At 51.3% G+C, this 12,423-nt stretch overlaps 1 protein-coding gene across 1 annotated transcript in view; it reads right to left on the bottom strand.

Moving 5' to 3' along the window:
* Nucleotides 1-12,033, bottom strand: part of ABTB2 (ankyrin repeat and BTB domain containing 2) — a 172,699-nt gene extending 160,666 nt beyond the window's left edge. Inside the window, exon 1 of the mRNA XM_027072913.2 lies at nt 10,722-12,033. Within this exon, the coding sequence (XP_026928714.2) occupies nt 10,722-11,604 (883 nt within the window). The 5' untranslated portion in view covers nt 11,605-12,033. The remainder of the gene's footprint in view (nt 1-10,721) is intronic.
* Between the last annotated feature and the right edge of the window lie 390 nt (nt 12,034-12,423).

The following is a 12,423-nucleotide window of genomic DNA, read 5'->3' as shown; positions in this document are numbered from 1 at the left end:
TCATCCACCAGGCCTGCACCCTCTCCTCCCCCAAGCCTCTTACATTCACGCTCTCTATCACCAGACCTGGAATCGTGCCCAGTGTACACAGTAAGTCTTCAATAACTATTTGTTGGATGAAAAAGTGGATATACCCCGATCTTAACTCTTAGCCTCTCCTGTGCTCCAAACCCCCAGACCCTGCCACTGCGACCACCATCTGTCTCCTCAAAGAGCAACACGGTAGAAGACACACAGGCCTCTCCTTGGATACTTTACAAGCACACTGGACAGGGGGGGCTCAACTGCGATACCTTTTCAGAGGCAGCTCCACCACGGAGCCCTGTCATACGGCTACTGAATTGGGTCCCAGCCTAATGCTGGCCTGCCTGGCTTGTCCCTGGGCAGATTAGATCCAGAAGAACAGCTGCAAGCAACTTGCTTCCAAAGCGTGTCCTCGTGTACAACTTGACTTACCCAGCTGCTGAGATGGGTTAGAGACGCTGCACTCGGCCCCTGGTTTTCACAGAAGCAACTTTTTTGGCTGTATGTTCTGCCTTTTACAGAACACCTCATTTCCAACTTGGGGATCCGCATGGTGGATGGGCTGGTGGGGAAGAGGAGGGATGAGCCACCCCATTCACAGAGCCTCTCCTGGTGACCTTCCCAAGCTCTGCTCAAACTTTGTGACCGCGGGCTATAGACTGGGGTTCAGAACCCGCACACCTTGGAATGCTGAACTCCACGTCTCAGTGCTCAGAGTCCCTGGCAGCCTGTCATCCCACTTACTCTTACTTTCCCTCCTCTTTGAAAAACTGGGCCTGCCAACTGCAACAAACAGCATTTAAAAATATCTTGCTGGATTATACAGCCCTGCCTTCTAAATTCCTCACAATGCCTGTCTCTGTCCCACATAGTATAAAGAAGGGTGTAGCATATTTAATTTTTTTTTTTTTTTCTAGCTGCTCCCCTGCTATAAATACCCAAGTCTGGGGAGGCGGGCTTCCAACACCGGCTGCATGAAGACACCTCGGGGGCCGGTCTCACCACAGTGCCGGCTGCGAAGGCCCAGACACAGCTGTTGAACGGTGAAGTGTTAGGTCGGCCAGGAGGAGACAGAACTCATCCTTCTGATAAAAGAGGGGGGAATAAAAACTCTAATACGGTAATTGCAGCTAATCCCAATATGGAAAAGGCTGGTGTGTGTAGTCCTACGACCCAGCCAGGTCTTCAGAGCCCACGTCCAGCTCCATCCAGGGCTGTTTCTTTCCCAAGGATACTAATCACAGGGCTCGACCTTAGGAAAGTGATTCCACAGTGTCTTTGTGGGGTCTAGGAACATTATCAGAGACAGAAGGGCCCTTGGAGAATCCAGCCCAACCTCTTCACACCACAGATAAAGCGACAGAGAGCCAAGAAGACAGAGTGATTCACTCCAGGTCATGGAGGGGCCATGCTCCAACACAGAATTTTCTGGATCCAAAACCCTCTGCTCTCTGAACCAGACTGTCCTAGCTGCCTGCACACATACACTTGCTCGGTGCATGAGCTTCAGCTTGTTTATTAACTGCTCTCCTCACAGAAAATACTGATTGTCATATTTTAAAAGAGAAGACTAAAAAAATATTTAATTTTTAACCAAAACTTGGCCTCAGTTTTAGGGATGATTTTCATTCACTGAAAGGCTTATTTCACCCTCTTTGGGGTCCAGTGTAGTCTCTCCCCACCCTAATCTGGTCTCTCTGGTACATCCAAGTTCAGTTTCCCTATTTAATTTTTCCATCATGGGCCTGAACCAACCCCTGCGCCTCAACTTCTGGAGAACAACGGACCCCAAATACATATATTTCACTCACGAGAGCTTTTTCAAGTGACAAGAAAATTCCTTCACTGGGGTCAGGAAAAGGACTAACAGCAGAGTTATTAGCTAGGCCATTGATGATCTATCCCATTTTATTATTGTCAGCAGAATTCAGCTGGACCCTAGGGAGTTCAATCCAGATGGCACTGAGCTATACAGTGGTTCCACATTATCAAACATTTAACGAGACAGAAATCTTTATTATCAATGCTCTGGAAACACCTTCACCGAGAATTGGGAAGTGACGAAACCTCTCTGAGAATTGACCTATTTTCCCAAATGACAAACTCTAAACTGGAAATTGAACATATCCGGTTGGACTCATAACCAAAGAAAGTTCTGGGATCCTAATATCTTATCCTGTTTTATGTCCCTCTCTACCTCCAGGTTGGAGAATCCTGCCTTGGCAAGAGTCAATCGAAAGGCCTCATTTAACGAGTTTGTCAGCCCCGACCTTCATTTGGGACTGGGATTGCTTTGGCCTGAGACGCTCCATTTGGGGGCCTAGAAGAAATGCTGAGTCTGGAGCCAAGTCGAATGGGAGCAGAAGGCTGATCGAAGCCTTCTTCTTCATGTCCCCTCAACCCAAGTCTGCTCCCCTCCAGTCCTGTTTCATTACTTGCACCGCTAGGACAACGGACGGGGGCCTGTTTGAGGCCAAGCTTTCAATCAACAAGAGGGGTGACGGGAGGTCTGGGGCTGTGGTTAAGATGCAGCCCTGGGGAGCAGACACACTCGATTTCTGAATTATAAAATTGAGTATTGGAAAGGCTCTCTTTCTGCACTCTGGCAGGCTTCTTAACATCTGGATAAAAGATGTGGGAAAGTTGTCCTTTTCCACTGTGTTATCTGCCCCGCTCTCCTTGTTATGCATCTGAATCCTCCAGCCAAACAGTGTTGCCTGCTGTTCTCCAACACACACACTTTGGCTTCCAGGTCTTTGAGCACATCGATCCCTCCGTCTGGAAGCCCCTGCACTCTCTGCACCCCCTTCCGCTCCCTGTCGCAGCCCCACATGCCCAAGTCCCACTGGCCTGCATGCCACATCCTCCGCAAAGCAGCCCAGCCTCCCTCCCACCCAGCCAGCCAGGCCTCATCTTTCCCCTTTGAACTCCCTAGTCACCAAAAGCTTCCAGGTCCCCTTCTACAGGGTGGACATCCCATCTACCTCACAGGAGGGCTTGGGAGCAGGAAGGCAAGCAGCTCATGGAAAGCACCCACGTCGGGCAGTGGCACACAGGAAGCGGAGGCCGTCAGCACCACCCTTGTTAATGGAACACAGGGATCCCAGACTTCCTTGTAAGGATCCGTGTGTGTGCTTTGCTTTCCCGACTAGACTTTAAACTCCTTGACAGGCGAAGGGCGTCTGAGTGGCTCAGCTGGTTAAGTTTCTGACTGCGGCTCAGGTCACGATCTCATGATTGCTGAGTTTGAGCCCCGCGTCGGGCTCTGTACTGACAGCTTGGAGCCTGAAACCTGCTTCAGATTCTGTGTGTCCCCCTCCCTCTGCCCCTCGCCACTCGTGCTCTGTCTCTCTCTCAAAAACAAACATTAAGTAAATAAGCACACTCCTTGACAGGCAAGATCAATCCTTGTCCTCCTCCAATCTGTCTCCATTGCCTCGTACTGAGCTGGCGCTCGGTGAGCAGTCGGTTAATGAAGCCGGCGTGGCATTTCTTAGGCTTTACTTGGGCTGCGTTCCTTAAGCTCTCCTCCCAATTCGGCATGCAGCTCCAGACATGCCGCCAAAGCTGCAAAACCATTTAGGCCTTTTTTAAAACAAGCAAGAAGACCACAAAGTATGTTTACATGACAGGCCAGCAAAACACAAAACACCTGCTGTCCTGTGGCTCGGGACCCGGCAGCTGCAACAAGCGGGGTCCGATATCCACAGTGGAAATGCTTCCTGGGGCCCGGAGCTCTGAGCGTGCAATGCCACTGTCATCTGGGCAGGGGCAGGCAGCAGCCCAGGGAGGCGAGTCTGATCTCACTGCCCACTGCCAGCCCGCTTCGTCTTGGGGACGATAGAGCCATAAATGAGCAGGTGCAAGGGTGTTTTTTCCAGGTTCCAGGACTTCCTCCTACCTATTAGTCACCAAGGAAAGCCTTGTGACTAACACTTGTCACCCTGGGATCTGGGTCATGATCTTCTCCTGCACTAGATAGAGTCTCCCACTATGGCAAAAGCAAACATGACCAGCACAAGTCTGCAAAAATACAGCAATAATTAGAATTAATATCTCATGTGCCAGAGTACAAAGTTCCTTCCAGACGCTTTTATTAAATCCTCACAACCATCCTAGGAGTTGGGTACTCTTTTCAGTCCTGTTATAGAGCAGTGTTTCTCGTCAGTGGTTAATTCCGTCCCCCAGGGGACATCTGGCAATGTCTGGAGACAAAACTGGTTGTCACGGCTGGCAGCAGAGGGAGTGGGGGATTGTGCAGGACTGCCCCACAAGAAAAACCAGCCAGTCTGAAATGTCAACAGTGACAAGGTCTGAGAAATCCTATTACAGAGAAAGAAGCGAAGGCACAGAAGTTAACGTGCCCAGGGTCACACAGCTCACAAGCGAGGGCACCAGGAGTGATACCCAGGCAGTCCGACCCTGTGCTATGCCCTTAACGCTAAACCCAGTGGCCCTGCCATCCCAGGAACACTGACAACGCACCGGGTGTACTGGCCCCTCACTTACAGTAGATAAATGGAGAGCTGGAGCAGCTTACTTGAGGCAAAGCAATTTGGGACCCAACTCAAAGCCAAAGCATTTCAGGGCTTGCTATGCAGACTGCTTCTCTCCTTGGGCTCCCCACATAGAGACTTCACCCTGTGAAGATTCCACCGTAGTAGACTCTGAGGAGGAAATTTCTGAGGAAATCAAAAGGCTTTTCTGCCAACTCCAGAGCCATTAAGTGAGTTGAGCTCTCAGAGACCGGTGGCCTAAACACAGGGTCCCTTAGGGTGCTTTCCTACTGTGTTTCTGTTTCCTCCTTCCCTGAACTGACTCACCGTCCGTCAAAGTTTTGCAGTAGAGACTACAGCCTTTCCATTCAATTGGCTTTATTGATCACTAAGCAGCTGACACTTGTAAGGCCCTCCCTGGGCAGGAGGGCTCCCTGCCTCCTCGCTACCCCCCGGCCCCGGTCCAGGAGCAGCAGTGATGGCTGAAGATCGATGGCACCTGAAGAGCACATTCTGGGACAGCTGGCAAGCTGCATTTAAACAGAATCACTCCGCATCCTTTGTTGGAAGATCCATGCCCGGACCTTGATGCCTGGTCTTCAACACTGGTTATGAAGATTCACTGGCCTAACATATTTAAAGTACCTGGACACAGCAGGCTGTTAACAGACAAAATCTATAATAAATACTGCTGTGGCTGTGAGTTTGACCCTCACTGCCATTAGAAGAGGGCCAAATACTGACCTGTTGCTTACTACCTTTATTTCTGTAATTCTCCGCAGGAAAAGCACAGACCTGAGGCTTCAGCAATATGGGGCTTGGTCCTGGCATGGCTGTGACCTAGCTGTGAATTCTGTGAAAGGGCATCATGTTCAATGGATTTTTATGGGGACCTGGTAAGATCACAGATGAAAAATGTTTAAGGTGCTGCGGAAAGGCCAGGCCTATTATTACATACAGGTGTCGAAGTGTGGAAACAGAAGCCAGAGCATCCACCCACTGTCCTATCTGGCAAAGGACAGACGGTGACAGTGAGGTGGGATAAGGACCAACCTGAAGATTATCAGCAAGGTGTCTCTGGCTTGTTTTGGAACTTAGGTGTCCTTCATGTGTCCCAGGAGGGTCTTGGCAGTCCATTGTCTTAGTTCCTTCTCAGATTGGAGGCAGGGGTGTGTGAAACTCCTGAGCAAGAGTCATCAACCGAGACTGCCCTCAGGGGCAGCTCTGTGGGCAAGGGAGGGGGTGGGGTTGCTATTCTTAGGGGAACTGGCTGCCTCTGTCTCTCAACCCAATCCTCCTGTGGATTTATCTGTTGCCCATTAGACTTTTGCTGTGATACCCCCACTCTGGGTATTACACACTGAAGGAATCTCCTATTTACATTTGAAATACAGATAAAACCCCTCCATTTACCTTTACCCGTCACTGCTGGCCTTGGGAACCCTGCCAGAAATTAGGGTATCAAAGGTTGAATGATGCCCCTAAGGCTTGGGTACCCCCAAAACACTGCCTCTATTCATCAAGGACTCGAAATTCTCTGCCATGGTAGAAAAGGGGGAAGGTTCTTCCATAGTGTCAAAGGATTGCATGTTAAATTTCCAGAATTAAACAATTCTGTGTGGCGGAATCAATTATTTGTATGACAAATACTTAGGGAGCACCTGCTACGTGCCAGGCGCTGTGTAAGGCAGAGGGGAGACAACGAGCTCACGGGAGAAGCAGGAAACAACCCAAGAATAAGCTCTGGGTGCCGCGGAACCATGAAGGAGAAGAAGTGGCACTTCCAATCGGGGGTGGAGGAGTCAGGTAAAACTTTCTGGAAAAAGCAGAACAACTCCACCTTGTTCCTCTAACTACTTAAGGCTGGGTTGCATTTCTCAGGCACTCAAGGGAAAAAAATAAGTTTTCATTTCCAAAGCTTGCTTTGTTTCAGTTTTACCAGCTCCCTGGGCTTCAGTAAAATAGTCAGGGAGAAGGGACACTCCCTCAGACTACCGAGGTGTGGAAACTGATTAAATAGCAACTAGCGGCTCAATTAACCCTTGCCCCTTTGGTTGATTATCTCAGTGAAATCTTATAATCTCCTTGCTAAATGAGTCCTACAACTAGGAGAACAGCACATCCCCAACATAGATGCAGCCCTTTTATTCCTTGGCTGGAAATGAGATCGTTGGGACTTGCCTCAGCCGATAGACAACTGAATAATTCAGAAAAGTCCTCACTCTGTTTTGCCTACAGACTCTTAGACTGCAGTGGTATTGCTACATTGCCTGTACTAATGAAACGCCAGACAGGCCATCCTTGACTGTCATTTAAATTAGCTCTGGCCACACTATACCATTATCTTGTCTCTCTCTCTCTTTTTTTTTTTTAATAAAATGTACTGCAATCTGTATCTGTCACTCATTTATGAGCTTCATGAGAGGAGGACCCTCCTCGCCCCCCTCTGCACTTAATCCACAACACTTTTAACAGTAGTGGGTACAGGGTCAGGTCTCAGTATTTGCTGAATGAACTGCTACCATTTACTGAGCATGTACTATGTGCTAAGATCTTTAAATCTATGATCTCACCTAATCCTCATACCAACCTTATGAGTTAGGTGCTCTTATTACCTCCCCGCCCCCCCAACCCCCATCCATTTTACAGATGACAGCAGTTAAGAAATACGCCTCAGGTCACTCATATAAATAGCAGAGGTGAGCTCCAAACCCTCACTGGGACTCCAAAGTTTGCACTCTTTACCACTGTGACAGAGCTACTATCTTCCTGCACTTCCTGGTTACAGCTTTGGAGTCAGAATGCTCTAAGCAAAATCCTATCATTTAACACAGAGCCTCGGAATTGGAGAGGATTTTCTCAAATGCTCTGGACCCTCATGAAAGCTTCCTAAGACAAAGGGCCAAGAAGAAACCCAGGAGCGAGTCTCAGCATCAAACGTACACACAGGGATATGAAAGAGAGGGCAGGGAGGAGGAAGGCAGTGAATGCAAGAAGCTTCTATTTTCTGCCAGGTCCGTGTTTATAAATACCACTCTATTAAAGTGGTTTCTCTACGTCCTGTAAGGAAGCCATGAAGATATCATCACTTAATGACACTACCCTGGGAGCACGGACATCGATACCAAACGAGCAAGCGATATTGAACTACTGCTGCTCTGTGAAGCTGAGATCATGTCGTATAAACACTACAGAACTTTTATCATCCATCTTGGGCTGAGCAAAACCATATTTGCCCAGCACTCTGAGTAATGGCCAGGAATAGATGGATTAGGGCCCTTAAATTCCTGGTTGGAAGACATTAAAAGTTTAACAGCTCTATATAGCTGAGTCAAATACATGTGCCCATGCTGTATAATTAGCAGGCACAACAACAATAAAGATATAATTGGAAGGGAAGACCAGCAGGACAAGAATACGAACCGGCACCCTCCTCCCGGGTGTAGCCATTTCTCACTTGGTCTTCAGCTGTGTAAACGGTAACCTTGCTGGCCTTGGGCTTCAGTGTAACAAAGGTTTGGATCGCCCATTCCTTACAGAAGCAATTTCTGCTTCCCTCTGAAGTCAGCTTTCAGGCATAAGTAATTCATTGCTCCTATACCAAACATACATCCCACTCTGTCTAAAAAGACTTCATAAATCAGCCTAGTTATTGTTTACTGAGGCCAGGTTCTCACCTACAGAAAATGAGCATCCATGTTACTAAGTGAAAGCGAATGGTCGCCTTGCCTGCAAGAGACTTCCCTGGAACCAGGGAATGCACAGAGGGAGATGCTTGCTCTGAACATCCAGGGAGCTTTGCTGTCAAGTGCAGTCCTGCCATCTTGACCACCGTGGCTTAAGAAGGATTGCTCAGGGGCGCCTGGGTGGCTTGGTCGGTTAAGCGTCTGACTTCGGCTCAGGTCATGATCTCACGGTCCGTGAGTTCGAGCCCCGCGTCGGGCTCTGTGCTGACAGCTCAGAGCCTGGAGCCTGTTTCAGATTCTGTGACTCCCTCTCTCTCTGCCCCAACCCTGTTCATGCTCTGTCTCTCTGTCTCAAAAATAAATAAACATTAAAAAAAAAAAAAAAAGCAAAAAGAAGGATTGCTCGGCATGGGAGAAGAGGGTCAATTAGGGAGTCAAAAACCCATCCTGCAAAGAAAATCCCAAGGAGTGATGACCCTAGATAAGAAATGGCCCTTTGGGATAAGCCCTTTAGTGGAAGACACCTGTGTTCTAGCAACTTCTGGCTACTCTGCATCTTCAGGGGACCCTGGAGAGGCAGCTGTTCTTTCTAGCTCCATTTTGCAGTTGGAAAAACTGAGAAGTTCCTCAACCTGCTGGGCACCAGCTGTGTGTGCAGGGCATTTTGGGTTTTGTTTGGCACCTACTGTTCCATTTTTGTTCTAGTCTGGTTTATAGGCACAGGGCCTCAGTCTTTTCCCCTAGGGGGCTTTACTTCTTTGAGCTCAGTCTGGGCCTCCCCCTCAGCCCAAAGTACAGGATTCTTCCCCTGGGCTAGGACGGTGGGTGGACATCCCCCTGCCCTCCACTTCCTCTCCTGGAGCACACGTTTGCTGCCACAAACCCAGAGGGCAAAGCACAATTATCAGCTGTGACATCATCAACAGAGATTCTGGGCTGACCTGAACTCTGACCTAAGAGGAGGAAAATTAAAAGGCAAATGCTCTTCTCTTCCAAGCATCTCCTTTGGTGGTGCCAGAATTAAAACCAAAAACCAAGGAAGGTCTAAGCAAAGCCATGCTGCTACATACAAACTATCTTCTAGGCCTCTAAATGAGGCCTCAAATGTCAGCTGCCCTCCTTGGTAACTGGACTAATTAAAAACAAAGCTGTTACCTCCTCCCTGATGGCTAAAAGCTTGAACTCTGGAGCCTGCCTAGGCTCAAATTCCAGCTTTGTCACTTAATATCTGTGTAATCTTGCGCAAACTGCTTAACTGCTGGGTACCTTGGTTTGCCCATCTGTATGATGAGGATAATACTATGAAGTACCTAATAGGGTTGCTAGGGTTTCTTAACCTCTAAAGTGCTAAGAACAGTGACTGAGAATACTGTTAACTGTGCTCACTTTAAATTTTAGCTATTACGATGTTCAACCACATTTAAAGTTGACTCCCTTTCTCCCTTTTCAGTACCCACCTGGCCTCTTCTGCTGACTACTTGTTTGCCACTGAAAGCTGTCCCAAAAATGGCCTTCTGATCCGACTGCATGGATGTCTAGCCATGGTACCATTCTAAATAATTTATGGTTTGCTGACTTCTGAAACTGGAGTCTGGTAGGCAGTTTGCTGTTAAATGTATGTCACACCCTAACCTTACCAGGGAGAAGGTCAAGTGCTTCCCTTCCACCCTTTGCACTGAAGCCTTGTCCTCCTTCAGAGAAATGCAACTACTGAGTGGTTCCTTCCTCATCACGCAGCTGCCCACCCCCCACACCTCTTCCCCATAAGCAAGTTTGTTGGATCATCATCTCTTTCAGGAAAGCCCATAAGGCTGCGCATTTAGTACAACACAGGGTTTTAATCAATTGCTCACTCGGTTGGTGACAGCTTAGAAATTCAGGCCCTAGGAGCCACGTATGTGGTTCTCTTTCCAGAAAGGGAATTCAGCAGTCAATTTCCATTGTCTTGGGCACATACAGGTAAGAACCCACCACTACTTCTCCACCTTCCAGGAGAAGGCCTGAAGGGCACCCTTCAACCCAGCAAAGCCCAAGGCAGCTGCACCCGATCCTGGGCCTCCTGCTCCCTTCCTCCCCTCTCACTTATCCCAAACTCAGGTCTTAGAGTTTGGATCCTCTGGCTGCTGCTATTGGGCTATAGGGTCAGAACCACAGTCCATCTGCCCTGCTGTTGGGGAAAGACCACTAGCGACCCAGTTAAGCAAGGCAAAGAGAGGCAGGGCAGTAACCTTCGCGTCAAATGAAGTTAAGGAATGGCTTGGTCAAGAGCCTCAATCAGCGAACAGCATCCAGATAGTGACAACAATACGAAGAACACAATGTTCTTCAACCTCAACTTTGTCCTCCAAAAGACAGGCATCAGAAGAACTATCTTTGGCAAGAGCCATTTAATGGACTCCACCCTCAGAACAAACGCTTTCTCCCAGATCCTGGCACACTCAACCAGCTTCGCCCTTGGGTAGCCCAGGGCGGGATTTCTCTCCCATCTGTCCATGGCCGAGACCCGCACACTTACCATTGGCGTTCTTGCCACAGATGAGATGTTCATAGGGCTGCAGGACGCCCCAGAGCTCGGCGTCGTTGTTGATGACCATCTCCAGGGCCTCGGCGGACACCTCCCCGCCCCCAGCCCCTCCACCGTCGGGACTCTGGCTGGCCAGCACCCTGGCCCGAATCTCTTCTACCAGGTTCTCCATGCAGGCCGTGAGCGAGATGGCCGCGTACTCGTGGATGCGCACGGAGATGCGGGTGTCCACCATCCAGCGGAAGAAGCGGCCCACGGAGAAGGTGAGGCCACAGCGCGCGGACTTGCCCCGGCGCAGCCCGTCCCCGGCGCTCATACTATACAGTGACAGCGCCTTGACCGCAGCCAGCGCGCAGCTCTCGGCCAGCGCCCAGCTGTGCACCAGGCGCACGGCGCTCTGCACCTCGAAGCGGGTGCACTTGGCGTGCAGCACGCTCAGGCGCTGCGCCTCGCGGGCCACTCGGATGAGCGCCCTGCGGAGCAGCCCAGCCAGGCGCCGCACCGCCTCGGCAGAGAACAGGGGCAGCCGCCGGCCTCCGGCGCCTTTGCGAAGCACCCGGGCCACGTCTCCCTCCGTCCAGGGAAACTCCTCCAGCTCGGGGAGGCGCGGGCAGCGCGAGAAGAGGTCCGCCACTTCGGGGTCCTCGGGCAGCACCGTGTTCACCGTGTCCCAGCTGTTGTGGCGGCTGTTCATGGAGCCGGAGTAGCACCACCAGGCCGCCCCGCGGTGCTGCTGCGCCGAAGAGTTGAGCGCCTGCGAGTTGGACTTGGAGGACGAGAGGCTGAGTGAGCGGCACGAGTCCCCGGCCCCATACCCGGAGTCCAAGGTCAAGTCCTCCAACGTCTTCAGAGTGGAGCTATACGTCCCGGCCATGGGGAGCCTGCCGGTCGCGGCCTCGCCGAGCAAGGGGCGCTCACAACTCCATGCTTCCTTTCCCAAGTGGGCAGAAACAGACTCTAGGCTCTCCGGGACGCCCTCCTTCCTCTCGGCGTCCACATCGTCCGCCCGGAGGCCGGGAGGAAGGTGGGAGAGATTCTCGGCGGCCGGGGCCCCACGCGCCCGGTGTCCGAAGCGAAGCTGTCACTGGAACGGTCCCCGCCGCTCCTCCTCGGCACTCCCCCTGGCCCACCTCAGCTTCCCGCCGGCAGAGCGTCTGTCCTCCGCAGAGAAGGAATCCCGAGCGAACAGGGCGGCGGCAGAAGGAGGAGGCGGCTCGCGGCGCCGCGCGAGTCCAAGACCAGCCGGCGAGAAAGCGCTCGGCAAACTTCTGCGCGGCGCTGGCGGCCCGCACAGCTGGGTACCCGGCCGCCGCCGGCATGCAAATAACCCGGGGCGCCTCACCAATCATCGTCCGCGACGGGCATGAGCTGCACCAATGATCTCCTCGAGGGGCGGTCACTATGCAGATTTCACTGGGCTGCGGGTGAAACCCCGCGGCGGCGGAGGCGGGGCTGGAGGCCGAGGGTCGGGTGAAGCCGCCGGGATGAAGGTGGAGGAGGGGGAAGGGAGAGTCGGCGAGCGGCGGAGCGCGCTGGGAGGTGGGAGCAGAGACCGGGAAAGGAGGGGTCGAAGCGTTAGGCTCGGGAGCTGACGATTTAAAGAAAAATTTAAAGGAAAACCCCCTGTGAGCAGCCCCCCGCCCGCCGTCCAGGCTTTGGGCGTTCGCAGCTCCTTTTCAAGCCCTCTGCAGCC

This window comes from Acinonyx jubatus, chromosome D1, assembly GCF_027475565.1.
Source record: "Acinonyx jubatus isolate Ajub_Pintada_27869175 chromosome D1, VMU_Ajub_asm_v1.0, whole genome shotgun sequence".
NCBI classification, from domain to species: domain Eukaryota; kingdom Metazoa; phylum Chordata; class Mammalia; order Carnivora; family Felidae; genus Acinonyx; species Acinonyx jubatus.
Note: the sequence above shows the minus strand (reverse complement) of the source record. Positions and strands in the feature narration are given on the sequence as shown.